Source organism: Ips typographus, linkage group LG1, assembly GCF_016097725.1.
Source record: "Ips typographus isolate SLU linkage group LG1, UJ_Ityp_2.0, whole genome shotgun sequence".
NCBI classification, from domain to species: domain Eukaryota; kingdom Metazoa; phylum Arthropoda; class Insecta; order Coleoptera; family Curculionidae; genus Ips; species Ips typographus.
Genome location: NC_138422.1, coordinates 7,891,653 through 7,909,405, shown reverse-complemented (window position 1 = coordinate 7,909,405; position 17,753 = coordinate 7,891,653). Strand labels below are relative to the sequence as shown.

General features: G+C 33.3%; 1 protein-coding gene across 2 annotated transcripts in view; it reads left to right on the top strand.

Moving 5' to 3' along the window:
* GIIIspla2 (Phospholipase A2 group III) overlaps positions 1-17,753 on the top strand; it is a 74,805-nt gene that overhangs the window by 24,461 nt on the left and 32,591 nt on the right. For both annotated transcript variants that reach the window (XM_081995935.1, XM_081995936.1), the window contains exons 3-5: positions 11,001-11,345; positions 14,345-14,455; positions 14,521-14,634. In XM_081995935.1, the coding sequence (XP_081852061.1) occupies positions 11,001-11,345; positions 14,345-14,455; positions 14,521-14,634 (570 nt within the window). The remainder of the gene's footprint in view (positions 1-11,000; positions 11,346-14,344; positions 14,456-14,520; positions 14,635-17,753) is intronic.

The following is a 17,753-nucleotide window of genomic DNA, read 5'->3' as shown; positions in this document are numbered from 1 at the left end:
ATTTCCAGTCATTATAGGCAATTTCTAACACCAAAATATTAAAAAACAGTCAAATATAATGGATATTTACAGGACTATTTTTAACATTTTAGCCAATTTTTAATTTAAAAAAATTAAAAATCTATTATTCCGTCTGTCAAAACTTCTGACGGTAAATGACGTCGTAATGTGTGACGAAATTGGTTGAGAACTTGAAAACTTGGTGGTTTGACTAAAAACGACTATTTTTTAACACTAAAACTGTCATTTTTCATATGAAACAATAATAATCACAGTTTGCGAGTAAGGAATATAAAGAATAAAAATTGAAACCGTTTAGAAGATTTTGAAAAATGACTAGCAAAACCTCAAAAAAAAAACCATATATTTGAAATCAGAAAAATGAGATTTTTCTATTAAGCAAATTAAATATAGCTGGCGTGTTCCCTTTAAAATAATCCAACCATGTGTCAAAAATGTGACGTGATTGTGATATGACAATTTTTGGCATCAGATTCTATAGAGATTCAAAAAAAATACTGCAACTTTGCTAATTTACACTATGCTGTCAGATTAAAATTAACTGTTAGCTATTGAGTAAAATATAAACAATCACCCTGTACATTTTGTCAGGTGTTTCTCCTTACCTACTTTATACTTTATGTAGACAGGAAAACGTTACCAACTTCTCCTGATATAAATTCCAACATTTAAGCATTTAAATCAAATTTCAGTTTTTCAACATTTTTCTAAATGTAGTTCAGTATATCACGTCCTGATATTATCTCTCACTTAAATCAAAGCTTGTCACATTTAATTAGGGACGCTGCAACTTTGCGTTGTTTCGTAAAAGTTCGTATAGCGGTTCACTTATAAATTCCGAGTTTTGATCCTTCAACCCTGACACCCCTGCCGATAGGGACTCCCTTGCCCTTGCGGGACATTCCCTACACAAACACTTAATCTGTGTGCAATGCAATGTAACTAATTCGGTTAGCGGTGTAAAGAACATGGCAAGGCAAAGTGATAAATGTGCTTCCACTGAAGGGGAAGTGTCGAATACTTAATCGAGAATGTTGCTCTTTTTTCAATCTAAATAGCTGAAGAAAGGCTATTCATTTTAATAACACCGTAGGTAATAAATGATAATAATGCCACATTCATGAATTATTCTTCCATTAAGTAAGTATGTAACCTTTATTTAGCAAGTTTGCTACATAGAACCTCCATAAAGGAGACAAGAAGAACTGCAACAATAGCGGTTACAGGTTTAATAATTAGGATATACAGAAAAATACTGAAAACATAATTGAAAGAAATACGCTGATCTGATCTTGTTTCTTAAGCTTTAAAACAGGAAAATCCACAATTGACCATCTCTTTTCATTAACACAGATCTTAGAAAAGAAAATAGCTTTTAATCAAAAGGCTTCTGAGAAAGGAAAGGGAGTAATGACTCATTACTCACTGGTAGGTAGTGAGTGTTATTATTTATTCAAAACTAGTGAATAATAAGCATATTATGGCACAATACTACTTCTAGCAACCCAAAGAAGACCGAGAAAGAGAGAGCAACCAACTAGCATCCTCTCAACAATGTACCACGTACAATATGGAAAGTGGTTAGATGAATGAAGAATAACAAAGCTAGTGCATTAGAAGGAATACCTGCGGAACTAATTAAATATGGAGTACCAACGTACAAGAACTATTCTACGTTTGGTGAAGAAGGAAGCCTGGATAACCCCCATGCCCAAAAAAGAGCGTAGAGGTGACTGCTTTAACTATAAGTGTATATCTGTTACCAGTATCATGAGTTATCTGTATAGAAAAGTTCTCCAAATTATCTTAGAAGAAGAATACGGACATGAAGAAATCGAAGAACAGGCAGGTTTTCGAGCGAGTCGCTCTTGCACAGTTTTTATCCTTACCCAGTTGAACGAAAAGAAAGTCGGCAGAAATTGAAAGGTGTATCTTCTATTTGTGGACTTATGATGCAAGCATATGATAGTGTCCCAATGCAAAAACTCGAAAAGTAATACCCTAATAACAGCCATAAGGCAACTTTACGATCAATCAACCTCCAGTGTTAAGCTGAAGGGTGAATGGCAGGTTTCCAGTCACCAAAGGCTGCTCCTGATCTCCCACCCTATTTAAGATCTCAATGAAGTCCTAAGGAAATGAAGAAGAGCATGCAGTAGAAAGGACATGCACATAAATGAAAATACAACCACTATGCTCTGCATTTCGTCATGATGATGAAGTTGTTGTTGCCCAAGACAAATAGGAGTTTGCATTCATGAGTGATAGGATGCCTAAACTCTATCTTATATCTTATGGTCAAAATGCATTTCTAGAAAACCAAAACACCTGCTATACAACTCTCTTCTTTATGGATGTGAAGCTTGGCAACTTACAGCAAGTCTAGAGCGACGCCTGCTTTCTCTGGAGATGGATTTCTGGCGGCAACAGGAAAATCACTAAAGCAAAGAATAACGTACAAAAATATTAGAGATATTATGATCGTCCAAATAAATATAATAGAATAAATTCAACGAAGAAAACTTTTATGGTACGGACACGTTCATCGAATGGATGACACACGAATACCCAAACAAAATCTCAAATGGACACCTATGGGACCCTGGACGAAAGAAGGAAAAGGGGAAGACTTAAAGCGACATGTATGGGAGGAATACAAAAGGTCATGTCGGAACGTGACCTACAGCCAGGAGATTGGGAAGAAAGACTCCAGAAATTATTCATTTTTGTTATAAATGACTTCCTTTAGTTAATCAACTTTAATCTTAATCTTACAAAAAGTTTACTTTACACCAATCCGATTCCGAACTACATAAAAGGATTAATAGTTCTTTTAAATTGTAGGTCACTTCGTCTAGGTGATTTATTAACCTCACTTCCGTAAGAATTAAACAGAATAAAATCGTGACCGACGTATTACATAGTATCCAGCTATGTAAATGTGCATCCCCAGGGATAACATCTGTCTGAAGATCATGATGACCCTACTTAAGAAGTAGATATTATCGAAAGCTGCGATTAGAGTGTCATACTGTCAGACATGCAATACTTTATAATGGTCTCACTTAAACGAGCAATTTCTTGACATTGATCCGTTACAAGTTTAGTACGAAACAAAGGAATGCCCATAAAGAAATATTTTGCAATCCTGATCTAAATTCCACTTACATCGGTGTTGTCAAACCCACACATTCTTTACACAAATTAGACTTAGATGTAAATTTTTCACATCAAAATCGTCTAAGTTGCTTTTGTATTCAAATTGCACGTTTGTCCTCATAGTGACCTGTTGTTAGGTGACTGTACTATAAAAGTAAATTTTTCTGCCCAGAGCATTTTAATCTCTTACTGTACAGAAAAAAAGACAATTGTACAAGTGCCTCTTATTCACTCCCGGGGGTTTCCACCCCGCATTCATAAAACAAGTGTATCTCGAATTAAGTTGTTTAAAAGGGTCCGTACACACAGGACCGGATACGAGTCAAGTCATTCGATACCCTTTTTTGGTTCAAGAGGGGTGGAATAATAAAGGATAATTAATCAGTTTCAATCGTCGTAATGTGACAGTGGAGGATTTCAAAGGAATTTTTAGGGTGGCGTTATGAATGCTTCTGATTGTTTTGCTTTTCAAATTGTCAAACGATTTTAGCGTCGCTCTTATCGACGTAATAGTGGAATAGTGGAAGATGTAGTTTGTACAATTTGTCTGTTACTTTCTTATGATATGGAAGACATGCACGTTGGCCCAGTGCTTGAGAAAGGTGACTCCGACAGGGTGCAATTTTGCTCGAGATCATCTTATATGGGGGGTCCCTAAAATATGCAAATAAAAGCTAAATGCTACCAGAATATTTTGAAGATTTTAATTATGACGATCATACTGAACTTATCTTAGTCCAAAAGTGGATAGTGTCGCAGATATACGTCTTCTTATAGCCTATCGAAGGTTTGCTATCTGCACAGCAATAGCTCTGAGTAGTTGCATATTGCTGCAGTTAAACCAATCCCTTAGTTAACCAGGACACATGTCGTTTGCCAATGCCCTGCTTTTTAGTATTTCCTTGGACTATCAATTGGAGGAGTGTGAATTTCTGTCCTCTCATTATATGACCCAGGTATTGAAAGCTTTCTTTTCTTTATGGTGTTAATGCCTACACACTTCTTCTGCATCCGGTTCAGCACTTCGGAATTGGTAATTCTATATGTCCAAGGAATACGCTACATTCCAAGGTAGCACCACATTTCGAATGCTTGTACCTTGTCGAGGTGATTCTTCAACTCCTAACAACAGAGCCAGAACGAACATGGTTCAGCTCTTGTGGGAATTTTGTAACTACCATTAACTTGGATTTTTAAAGTTAATTTTTAATACCTACTACAACAGTCGTTAAATTTTTTTTTAAGATGTTGTGTGTCTTCAGGACTACTCTTTAAAAAGACGTTGTCATCAGTATACCTCATATTATAAATTACTTCTCCATTTTTAACTATTCCCACTAACTCATGTTCTAGGGTTTCCCTAAAAATAGCAAATGCAACCTTGTCGCACACCACGACAAATTTCCATTTTTCTGTTGGTTGGTTTTCTACCTTTGCATTAGCTTTTTGGCTCCAGTATAGATTACTAATTCTTCTAACATCGTCGGAAGCAACGTTTTTGCTGACGAGCAGCTGATGTAGTTTATCTTTCACCGTGTCAAACTCCTATTTAAAATCGATGTATCATGTATATCGGTTTGTACCTCTTGGTTTATATCAAAGCACTGCAAAAGAACGTTAATCCCAAAAAACGCCTCTCGTTTTGCAAGTCCTTATGTGTCAATGTCAATTGCTTATGTCTTCCTCCAGTCTTCTTCTTTCTTCTTGAGTATGAGCACAAAAGTGGATAATAGCCAGAAACTACTCCCGTATCATAAATGTGATTAAAAAGGTCCACAAGAATATCAATTACATCATAATCAAAGAGTTTGATAAGCTCTATGGGTATCTGTTCAGGACCAGCAGCTTTACCGGGTTTCACAGTTTCCAAAGCGTATACTATTTATGATCTTAATATTTTTAAGTGCACAGTGCTTGATTCTAATCGAACAGTTCCGACAGGTACGCTTTCCACCTTTTTTTGTCTTCTGTCTTTGGGTTTGTCCCCCACGTCAGTTATTATACGCCCATTTGTATCCTTGATTTTCTTTATCTTTTTGTGCATGTGAAAGCTTTCAAATTTATTTTCTAGTATTTCTGCTGCTAGATATTCCTCTATTGCTTTCTTAACTCTTCACTGTACTGCTTTATTTAGTGTCCTCATCATTGTTGCCTTTGCTCTTTCTCCTTTCGTTTATAACAAAAATAATTTCTATGGTCATCCAGGGCTTTTTTCTGGTTCTTTTGCTTCTTAGATGTTTTTAAGCTATTGTTTCTAACTCTCTTTGTATTTGCTTCCACTTGTCCTCTACACTAATATAGAGACCCAGGGTGGTCCAAATTGATTGTATAGGATGCTTAAAGAGTGAAAGCTACATAAAAAATAGACGCTAAAATGTTATATAAACTATGGTTGAAATGCCATCTAGCGGAGCTAGCCGGCATGTGTAAACATTTTTTGGATAAAACCAATCATACTGAACATTGTGCAATAATCATTAACAGGTATCAGAAACATGTCTAGATATAAAAATTAACTTTTAAACGCCTTTCTGGTTTTATTAAAACAAATTGGTAAAAACTGTTGATCGTCGTCTGGTAAAGCTAAATTTAAGATCGTCTAGTAGAAACCGGTTTCGTCATATGTGAAATGTTTCACTGACATATTACAATTCCAAATTCTTATGTGTTAAGATGCAAAAATGAAGAGAGAGCAGTCTTAAGCACACAATGACGTCCCACATTGAAATAACTCTCGATACTTACTAAAACAAACACTATTCATACTTCATTATAATCACATGCGTACTCTCTAATTTGTAATGATACCCCATTACCAACCTAATTATCATACTCTAAAGCCTATTGTGGGTCTCACTAGATGTTAACTTGACTTAATATCCTTACATTAGCAACCACCTACGTAGATTATCGTACATTTTACTTACGGTAACAAATCAGTTCTTGTTAAATCAAAAAGTTTTAAGCTTCTCATCTGTGACCTAATTGCAACAATTTCTTCAGATGGTACGATCTCACATAACTCTTTGTATCATTACGGTATATTAAAAATTCAAGAAACGTACGTTCGTAAATGGGCGGGGTCGAGAATCACGATCGATGTCTAAATTATTATTGATCAATTCAGTCAATCAATTCCATCTGACATATATTTCAGTTTTTTAATATGTTTCTGGTCGTGAACTTGCTCGGAATTTTATAATAACTTTAGAGAAATTTAATTTTCTCCATCACAGCCTATTCGGTTTTATTTCCCGGATGATGTGTTTTAAGAAAAGGCGTGAACGCTCCTATAACTGTAATGGGCTATAAAAGTGGTAGTAAGCACCATTTCAGTAAACGATTTAGTGACAGTGTGGGTGAAACCACCATGTGACATCTTACTTACCATTGCCTTGATGTAATAAAAGCCGGTATTTGTTTCAATGGGATTTAAATACCTATCGGCTATACGGAAGTTACCATAATAGTAAGCTTTGTAGGTAGTTTTCAATTAGGTACTCTATTACTTAAGAGACTATTTGCAGTGCTTTTTCTCAGTTTTAGTCTAAACTAAAACTTTTTCAACAATGTATAATGTAGTGGTTTTTGCGCAAATTATTTTTAAGTAAAATGTATAAGTTGTAATTTTAATTTAATCAATTTTAGTCATTTTTTTGGGGTTTTTCTCTGATTTCTATTATTTCCTCTCTCTGCTTTGCGTTTCTCGTTTCTCTTTCCTGCCATTTTTTTTGTTCTGATCCTATCTCTCTTCGCTAGTCTTCAGTGCTTTTCTATTACTAGATTTTCTTTTTATTTTATTCCACTCTCATCAGACAGATTTTTCTTTCTTTTGCCATTTTAGTTCATTTTTATATCTTTATTTTTCTCTTTCCACTGTTCTCTTATATTTTTGGGTTCGTTTTTTTTATATGTAATCGTATACTTTGCTCATATTATTTACAATTCTTATTATCGTTTAAATTCTTCTATTTATTTGTCTTGATATCTTCCAGTCGCTATTCGTCATTTATTCATGTTCTAATCTACTTTATCTTTGTTAACCTCTGTATTTTTTCTTTTTGATGTACGTCTTTGCTCTTGCGCTCTACGATCTTTATTTAATTTCTTTTTCTTTTCCTTTAAGTCGTTTTTATTGGTCATATTTTTGCCATCATGTTCTTTATCTTTAATATGTGTTGCCTTGTTTTCATATATTCTTGTTCTGGTCATTTTTTTCATTATTTTTAACGTTATTGATTTTTCCTAATTCTTCTACTGTTCTCGTATTATTTACGATTTATGTTATTGTTATATCACTTATTTGCTCCTAAATTGTTTTTTTTTTCGTTCTTCTCGCCTTGTCGTTTTCAACATTTCTGCATTTCACTTTTTTCAGTTCTTTTCTTCTTCTTGCTGTGCGACATCCAACAATTTAATTTTTTTACTTAACTTGCCTTTTACTCTTTCTGCTATTTTCGTTTTGTTTGTTCCTCTTCAGTTTGCTGACTGCTTGTCTTCTTCACTCTTTTTTTTACTTGGTTTTCTGCTTTGTTCAGTTTCTGGTCTTTTATGCTCTGCCTTTTGTGATGGGGTAAACTATATTCACATTTCCAGCAGGGTATATTACTGTTTATTACATACATACGAGTAAGTAAAATTACAAAAAAAAAACACAAATAACCGAACTAAAAACAAACAATAACTAGATAAAAAAATAAGGAGAAAACGACATATTAGAATAATTCTTTATACTAAAATCAGGGTAAAGTAAAAAGTGTTAAAAGCGTTTAAAAAACTTTTTTTAAACTTCCTTTAAATGCAAATTAGAGACTTAAACAATAAAGATGGCTGCCGGTAACATTCATGTTAAGTCCAGCTTATGGGTTTTAAGTCATAAAAACTGACCAAACCAAAGATCTTTGCACGATACGACTGACAGTCAACATGGACCTACTGCATAATATTACCAAACATTTATGTTCCTGTTTTAACTAATTGCAGTAGTGGAAATCAAAAACACAGATTTGAATAAACGTTAACCGTAAATCGAGGTTAATGAATCACATAACATCATCAAAAGTCGAGAGATAAAAAATCACAATTACTTTATAATGCAAAAGTTCTTCTTGTACCCGCATGGCACATTTACAAACGAACATAAAATTCAAATAAACTGGGAGTCTCAAAACAACCAGTTGAAACTGAAATGGATACCAAATTACGTGCTATTTTAAAAGGAAAACCAACAAAGCTTACCTTAGATCATTAAATAGGGTGTTTTATATTTTCACGTCAAGTTAAAATAAACTTGCAAAATGATAATAAACCGAGTTAGGAAAATTACTATTCAATTATTGTTATTAAGTAGTTTAAATGAGTAATTGTAAACTCTATGGAACGAATGCATAAACTGAGTAAGGGTAGTTGATCATTAAACCGAGAACGAACTTAAGCGTATCAAAAGAGAACACAATTCAATTTTCCCTATCATAAATCGAGAGTACGGATCATCGATTCCAAACAACACTAGAATCAATATTATATTTATGTGCATTCGTATTGACTACAATAAATAACAATTAATATTGAGCAAGAACTCTAATGGAATTTGTTCTGTAACACTGGTTATTTCATTATGGAAAACATTGCACACATGAATTTGCACTTTTTGTCGGCATATCAGTGGATATGCCATAATTGAAAAAAAAAAGGTTGGCAATACAGCAGAAAGGATGGTAACAACACACAACCACCTGCATTTGGTCGTCGTTTTACAAATCCGCCTTGTCAGCATTGATATCCCCGTCACGAAATTAAAACGCACTAAACAAACAGGGTGTCATCTTCATCCCTGCTCAGGTTTATTTTCAATTTGCATACAATAACAGCTCGCTTTATTTGTATTCTAAAAAATGTATAAATTAAAAGAAACTTTGTACCTTTCCTTTTATTTGTTTTATGGTACTTCAATCATCCCTTTTTTGTACTTGAAATGGTTAGTCGGCAATGATCATGGAGAGATATTGTCTAAAAAATTATTAACTGATGTCAACCAAACACAAAAATTGCTTTAAATTTTAGGTTTGTTTCAAGTATGTCGAACATAGATCTCCATACACTATTTGGATGCCAATCCAATATTTCAGTATGAATATATTCTTTTATTTATTTATAGACTTTTTTTTAAACAATGTCCTGTGCCTTAACATCATTATTGATTACCTTATACACGTTTCCCAGTACTGTTCTTGAGCTTCAAAAATTTGTTCAAAAGATAATTGTTTCCATATTGTAAATTTATTGATTGTCGTTTTCTGTGTTAGGTGTGGGATATTACAGCCCTGCTTCTTTAAAACAAAGTGGTTTATTTCTACTGGTCTTCACAATGTATTTTCTTGATATCATCTTCTTAGAGTAGCTATCCGTTCCGGATGTTGGCTATTCAAACTTTATTAACAGCACCGTGGAATAGCTGAGTGCTTGATTGGTTGAACCACGTTCTTAAATGTTTTAACCACGATATTTTCTTTCTAACCACTCCTCTAACTCCATATACCTTACCTTGAAGGATTTTCTGCACATGTCCCAGATATTGTAGCTTTCGAGTCTTAACTGTATTCAGAAATTTCCTTTTCCTTTTCTATCCTCAGTAAAAATGAAAATGTTGCTTTTTTTGAAGACAAAATTTCATGTGAGTTTCCAAATTTCAAAACACATACAAGTAGATCATTTCTCATTACTGATACAGTATGGGTAAAGACTAAATAAATTTGAGAAAAAACAGAGAAATCGATAGACTTTTGGTTCAGCTTAGATGAGGAATAGCAAGAAATCAACCAAAACCAAATTGGGCACAATACAAAAACCTGCCACTATGCTGTCCCAACGTGCCATGTCTTCTGAAGCTGTAGTTTGTTGTATTTTAATTCATTGTTGTTTTTTATTGTTTATATTTTTAAATAAAAAAAAAATATTCATCAGGGCAGGAAATGATAGCGTGTAATATAACACTTTCTAACTTTCAATGACCTTAGTAATGACAGCATTGCATATATGGTTGTAAATGAAGACTCCTTTCTTCCTGATAAATGCTGTTCTGGCTTTTTCAATACGCGTTCTGATTTTCACAGAATGGTCCCAGTTCTCATATATGTTCGTGGCCAATTATACATATTTGTACAAGCTAGATTGTCTGGTATCATCTGCATACGTTATGTTATTCTCTATCTATCTCCATTTAGCAGTATTTCAGCTTCAATACCCTGCAGGGACTCTCTGAAGATGTATTCCGAGAACAGATTGAAAATTACAGAAGATAGTATGAATTCCTGCCTTATTCCACGTTATATTTATACTTCCTCTGTTGTCTCTCTGTCTACCCTGACACAACCATTTGTGATAACTTTGAGGTATTTCCCATCCAGGACAGCTTTTTGCAGGACTTCCATCATTTGCTGCACTTGATCAAACCTATAATATACGAAACATGAACACTGAAACAGCACGTGAATCAAAAATAGAGCCTTTCCAGTACATACAGCACTTCTAAAGCCGAATTGGGTCTCAGATATCTGTACCTCATATAAATATTCTACTGTGAATGATCTTCGGGAATATCTTTAGTAGATGGCTCATCAAGCTCACTATTCTAAACCTGCTACATTTTTTAGCATCAGACTATCACTTTTTTCACATGTATTGTCACAGTCTGACCCAGACTTAACTAAGCTTGACCTATATAAAACTGCTACTAAAATAGATCATAATAGGTTTGAAAATAAAATGCTATATATTTTTGGAAACACAATATATAAAACAGGTTTTTTTTTTTATTTCAGTTCTGGCGATCGACTTACCATCAGACAACTCAGCGATGGCAAACACTTAATTCAGCTAGTTTACGGTGCCAAGGGCAAACTGATAGACTGCGAATTCGGCCACCAAAAAGGCCGAGTAAAAACGTTCCTAAGTAGTTTTAGAGACGATTTAAAAAAGTTAATTGTTAACTCGAATGTTAGTGTTGAATCTCTCGACGGTAAACCATTACCGAAGGAATATGGATGGCTCAATTATACTTTGCTGCGCAGACAGTGCCATAAACGACATTTGCAAATGAAGAACACATTGTCGCTCGATCAGGAGATGATAAACAAAACCAGGAAAGATGATTTGTGGTTTGAACGGTAAGTGTAAATTTTTTACTACTGATTCGACGAATGCTCATCAGGATTCATTATTGATATTCATACCACTAGAACAGTGTGTTTCTGCTCGTATTGTAGGAGCCATTGTGAGGTTGTTGCACCTACTGTTAGAATGTAATTATAGGGTCCACTTCAACTGCAGCAATTACAAGAACAATAAATCGAGTTATAAGTGTGTAAAGAAGTATTCTGTTACTACCTGTCAAAAACGGTTTTGGGTTTCGAAAAATTAATTGTTATTAATGGGGCTGCAGGTTGAAAAAATGCTGTGTCATTTTCGTTTAAAATATTTCAATGGCAACAGATTAGCATGTTTTAGTATAGATACAAGAAAAAATATTGCTAAATTTTTATTTATATTATTCCTGCGTTTTTAGAACAGGATTGTATTGCAAAAGTGCATAATTTATATTCAACCCCAAGATTCTGTAGCTAATTGTTGTAGTACAAAAATGGACTTAATAAACTTTTGTAAATTCGACTTGGGTACCGAAATAAAAATGGCGAAGAATGAAGTTGGATAGTAAAATTACTGGCTAAAACCGACGCTGGCCGTCAAGATGTTTAAAACAATTTTCTGAAAAAACCAACTTGGACACCAAATTTCAAATAACCTACTGGAAAACCTCACCTTGGAGAGACGTTGGGCGCCAAAATCACATTTTTAAAATCGATGTTGTGTAGTAAAATTAAAGTTTCTTTGTGACAAACCTTTGAATTAAGTTTAATCCCAGTTTAAATTACTTACAAGAAACTTACGTTGGACATTGTAATAAAATGACCTTTGTAAAATACCAAGGTTGGACGTCAAAATTTAAACGACTTTATAAGAACCCTAAGTTGTGCGCCAAAATTTAAATGACATCGTTAAAAGCCGACTTTGAATGTAAAAAAATTAAATAATTTACTGAAAAGCTTACGTTTAACACAAAATTAAAGTGGATTTGTGAAAAACCTACGTTGGGTGCCAAAATTTAAATAACTTTAATTAACCACCACACCATTTTTTTCACCACTTTTATTTTAATTAACGCCAAAACTAAATAAAATGAGATAATAGTTACCTACGTATCAAGGGCTAAAAGGAAGAGATTATGCCCTCAAAACTTTAGGTGATTGAGGGATCTCCAAATGATCTTTTTGATTGAAAATTCATATTTTGTGCAATGTGAACTATTTAGGAACGTCTTGTATATGCTTGCTACGGGTAGTTATTTGTTACCCTTAAATCTTGTCATCTACGCTGTACTGTTTTGGTGTTGTTGCTATGGTGGCCATTTGTTTCCACATATCACTTAAGCGACAATTTAACAGTGTCAGTCACAAATTTTTAAAAGTGCATTTCGTTATGAACATGTCTGAACTTCCGTCAGATATTGAAGAAGCTGCCGCAAACGTGGTATCTGGCTTGTTGCCTGCCAAGTCAAAGGAGAAATATGAAAAAATGTATTAACGTTTTGTCACCTGGTGCGAGACCAAGAACATAAAGAGTCCCTTTCAAGAAAAAGTGTTACTCGTGTACTTTGAAACCTTGGCAGCAACCTATTCATCCAGCCTTTTTTTTTTTTTTTGTGTAAATTCGATCCAAGAACTTTCTAATTCAGGAATTCATTTCACTTTTAATATTTATAAAAAGTAAAATATAGTTATTATTTAAGATAGGTCTGTTCATGGTTTTATCAAAGTTATGTTTAAATTCAATAAACAATTACAGCAGAAATTTTCATTTGAAGTTGTTTTATCGCACTAGTGCGGTAAAATCGCTCATTACGTAACTCAAAATGAGCTATGTAATGAATGATTACCATGCTAGGAGTAGATAAAATAGTTTTTTTACATACATATCTAAATTTTAGTGATTATAGCACCTGTTTTGAAAACGGGAAAGACAGTATTCTTAAAACAAGGGAAGTGAGTTACCAAGGGAAAAGTATGCAGAATGTGACAGAAACCTGCCATTGTTAGCTTTTCCATCATATTCTATCGACAATTCTCTTGAGAATTCCGTTCCCTGCTTTCAAGAATTAGGCTCCTGGATGAGTATGCTTGAAACTAGGGAAGGGAATCAAGAGAAAGACCTGAAGAATGTGACAGCAACCCGCCATTGTCAGCTTCTTCTGTCACATTATATCGACAATTCTCTTGAGAATTCCGATCCCTGCCTTCAAGAATTAGGCCCCTGGTTACTAGGACTAACAAATCGGGAAGTAAGTCACTTACCTTTCAGGTAAACGAATACGTAATATACCATTTTCAACACTATGCATTATATTACTAACATGTAACGTGATAGAACACTTCTTTATTTACTATGAGTTCTCAATTTAAAAATTGACTTGGATTGGTTACAATTTTGTTATTTTATGACCTAACAAACAACTAGATGTTACACCCGTAAATTGTATATACCTGGTGTAGTCAAAGATCTCCTAGAAAAGCATTAAAACCACATTAGCTCAAAAAAATGCCAGGCAATTGCAGAGGAATTACCAAAAGATACTATCCAGAATCCAGATAAAGATAACACGAAATCAAAGCGTTAATTTAGGTAACCAAACGACTTTCAAGCGAAAAATGTTAAAATTAGATTCCCTTTGTAAATTTGTTCTAGTCTAAACTACAGAGAAAGACGTATCGTTTATGTTACTTTCTTTGCGCCGCTCGGTCTCTCAATATTATGAAATTTTCAAGAAATATTGATGCTGGGCTAAATCCGGAGTTCCGAAACAGGTTTTGTATATTGTTTAGACTTTGGGAGAATATATTTCCTCATAGGCTTTGGCCTAGACAAAATATAGCATTGAAATCGTTTGTTTTGGAAATGAAGAGGGTCATTTAGTTTAATTCAGTTAAATTTACGTTTTAGTATTATTAGGTTAGTAGCCTCTTCATTTCTTAAGTGTTTATTTAACCTTTAACATTTAGATGCAATCCAAACTGAATTAATGTTATTGATGCGATCATTGTTTTCTTTGCAGACCTAAGAGAGACATATCAGACCTGTTAAGGGTTCCTGGTACTAAATGGTGCGGCAAAGGTTACTCAGCAGATAAATACACTAGACTGGGAGGATTTTCGAAAACTGACAGGTTAAATCTTCAACCATTTAGTAATATTTTGGGTTATTTAAAGTGTTGTGGGGTATATGCTGCAGGTGTTGCAGAAAACATGACCTGCACTGTCCATTCTGGATTGGAGGCTTCGAAACCAAGTACGGGTTGTTCAATTGGAGGTTGAACACTTTGATGCATTGCAACTGCGATGAACGGTAAGTGTTCTGTTTGAAAGATTACTTTTAAAATACCGACTAACTGCAGTAGTAATACAGGATGTCCCTGAATTGGTGTCACAAACTGTAAGGAGAAATAGTAATCCAAAAATACAAAAAAAAGTTTTAGAATCGTAACCTAGGTGGCCCCTCTATTTTACCTATCTATGTATCGGTGGAGAAAAGTGAAATCTTCTTACGTTTATACAAAAATGTGCTGAAGCCACAATAATTCCCATTTCTATAATTTTGGGAAGAATTTCACGTTATCTAATATGAGCAGATATTTTTCAAGATTTAAATTCCCTATTATGAAAAATGAACGATTTTATCTGATTTTGAATAATTCCTGCCCGGACATTCACTTTTCTATGCTGGATTCCAATGAAAATTTTTATTTAACAAATTATGAAAATAAAATAAAATGAGAACACAACCTTTCTCATAAAACTTAAATAGAGAATTGGAGTTAAATTTGTATCAGTTTAAGTTCAATCAGTTAACCTTTTACCATTCCAATAAACTTTAAAACATGGCTTTTGAAACATTAGGGTGATACGATACTTTTTGCACGTATTATTTCCTAATTTAGGTAAGGTTGTGTGTACCACCATGAAATATAATGAAAACTTGCGTAAAAACCAAAAATAAAATAAAAAATGGAAGTTTCATCTACAAAAAAATGAAGTTGTCATAATTTTATTATCTTGGAATACCGATTAGTTCTCTCTTAAAAAAACTCACTTTCCGATTCACCGTATGATGTTCTCTAACAAATAAAATAAAAAAAGTGGTTATGTTCCAAATGATTTAGAAGCGTTTAAGAAATTATACAGACCCACATATACAGCGTGTTCACTTAATGCGGAATTGTTTGATTTTAGATTCAGCGTAAAGTAAAAATTAATATTATATTTTGTTGTTTGACAAAACTGTTTATCCTGTTTTTATAAACATTCTGTATAGTAGGAAGTAGGTAGTATTTATTAAAATTGTCATTTAATTAATTTAATTACTTTTTCAAGATTTTAAAACAATTACTAGTTAAATTCAATTCTCTCAACACTCTATTTCCTCTAATATTGTATTTTATTTGCCAATGCAATTTATTAATATTGTATTAAGTGTTGCAAAAACTGCACAGAAGAGAAGTTTTGCAAAAACAAAAGTACTATTTTTCTTTAAATAACTTAAAAGAATGATGTTTTCAAGAGAAGGTTTATTGGGAAAAAGAGTCTTGATATCCATTTACAAAAATTCCTTCTCTGGCAAAATTCAAGGAAATGTTGAGAAACAAAAGTTGTTTCACTAAACCGTCTCAGAAGATAGTTATTTTTCAAAAATTGTACATACTTTTATACTGAACTGATAAGGCTTGTGAGTATCTGAAAAACAATTTCAACATTCTGGTTGTTTTTTCTTGATAGAATTCAGCAAAAGGAAAAGTTATAAGTAATGTGATTTTCTAAGTTTGAAGAACCTTTTTGCCTTTAAAAGCTTCAGAAAAGATATAATTTGATAGGAACGTTTAGTGCGAGTAAAGTGTATTAGAAACCTTAATTTTTGGAGGTTTTGGTAATTTTTGTGTCAGTTTTTTTTCAAAATTTTTAATTTACTGACATTTTGAAACAAAATGGTGCCCTTAACTGAACAACGCTGCACTCAGAATATCACCAAAAATGTAAATTTAAGGTTATAGCCTTGATTTTTTGACCACTCATGTTTATGTTTATTTTTTAGTTTAGCAGGAAAAACTGAAAGTTTGGCAACGTCATTTCTCAATTCGGATTTACCAATTTTTATCGAAAATCTGTGCTCTTTGAGCTCTCTTAAGCAAGCTCTTTAAACTTGAAATCTGTGATTTTGGCCCACACGTGAGGTTTTGTGCTTATGAATCTAATATCTTGGAAAAGTAATATTTTGTCTACGTCGAACTATTTTTTGCTATATGCCATATTTTTTTGATAATGCCAAATTTCAAAACTACGATCAAAAAAGAAGAAATGATAAAGGCACATTTACCTTTTCTTTTTTTAACTTTCCTCTTCTTTTTTTCTAAACTATGCCAGCAATGCAAATTTTTCGGCTATTACGTTATGCTAGTTTACTTTGATTTTCCCTATATAACTATAACTACATCTTATAATCAATCGTTTTCTTCAATTCTCGTAAGTCGTGATAGTTACTTTGTTTCCCAATTGTATACACATATGAAATTAGAATACCGTTTATGATAAACATGCGTTCACTTAAATGTATTCTTTATTTTTAAACATTAGAAAACGAGAAAACATTATAGCACGTGTTCCAAATTTAATGTTTTGGTTTAAAATAATTTACCATAATTATTATTATTTATCATAAAACTAGTTTTTAGATATAATATTTTAATAATCTACTACTTTGTAACACATTGTTATACAAACCTTGTTAAAAATGATGATTTAAATCCTAATTCTGTAATATTCATCATCACGCTACAATAACAGTATTAAAACCTCGTAAAGTTTGTGTTCAAACAGTTTTTGGAACTGTTAAGTAGCCCATTTTTATGTTGGCTCAGTTGTTCAAATGTACGAAAGTCAACACGGTTTATTGGAATTACTTTTGGCAGTTTTCTGCTTCAATAATCTATATGCGAGTCGTTCATAGAAAGTTGTAGCGAATAATACGCTCCATACATTAACTCATAATGTGTAACATGTAGCTCAACAACTGATTATGCAACGCGATATTCGGTTGCAACTGTTGCATATAAACCAATCATGTTACACCAAGGAGAAAGACAATATGGTAATGCGGCCTTTCCCGTACTGTAAATATTTACACGAAGAAAGGAATGAAGGTAGTGTTCTAATATTAATTGAACGTTTTAGTAAAGTTCACGGCACGTTTAACACCTTTCTTGTTTACACTGCTACCTACTATTTTTAGGTCACATAGGTACTTTGTCACACCTCAAAATTCCTAAGTTTAGCGTGTTAGTACTTTATCAATCAGATGTTTAAACAGGTTAAGGTTACTTTGATTTAATTTTAATGAATGAAGTGCAGCAATTTTTGCATAATTAGCTTACTCGGATGTAACCAGACTCAAAAAAAGAACAAATATGTGAATAA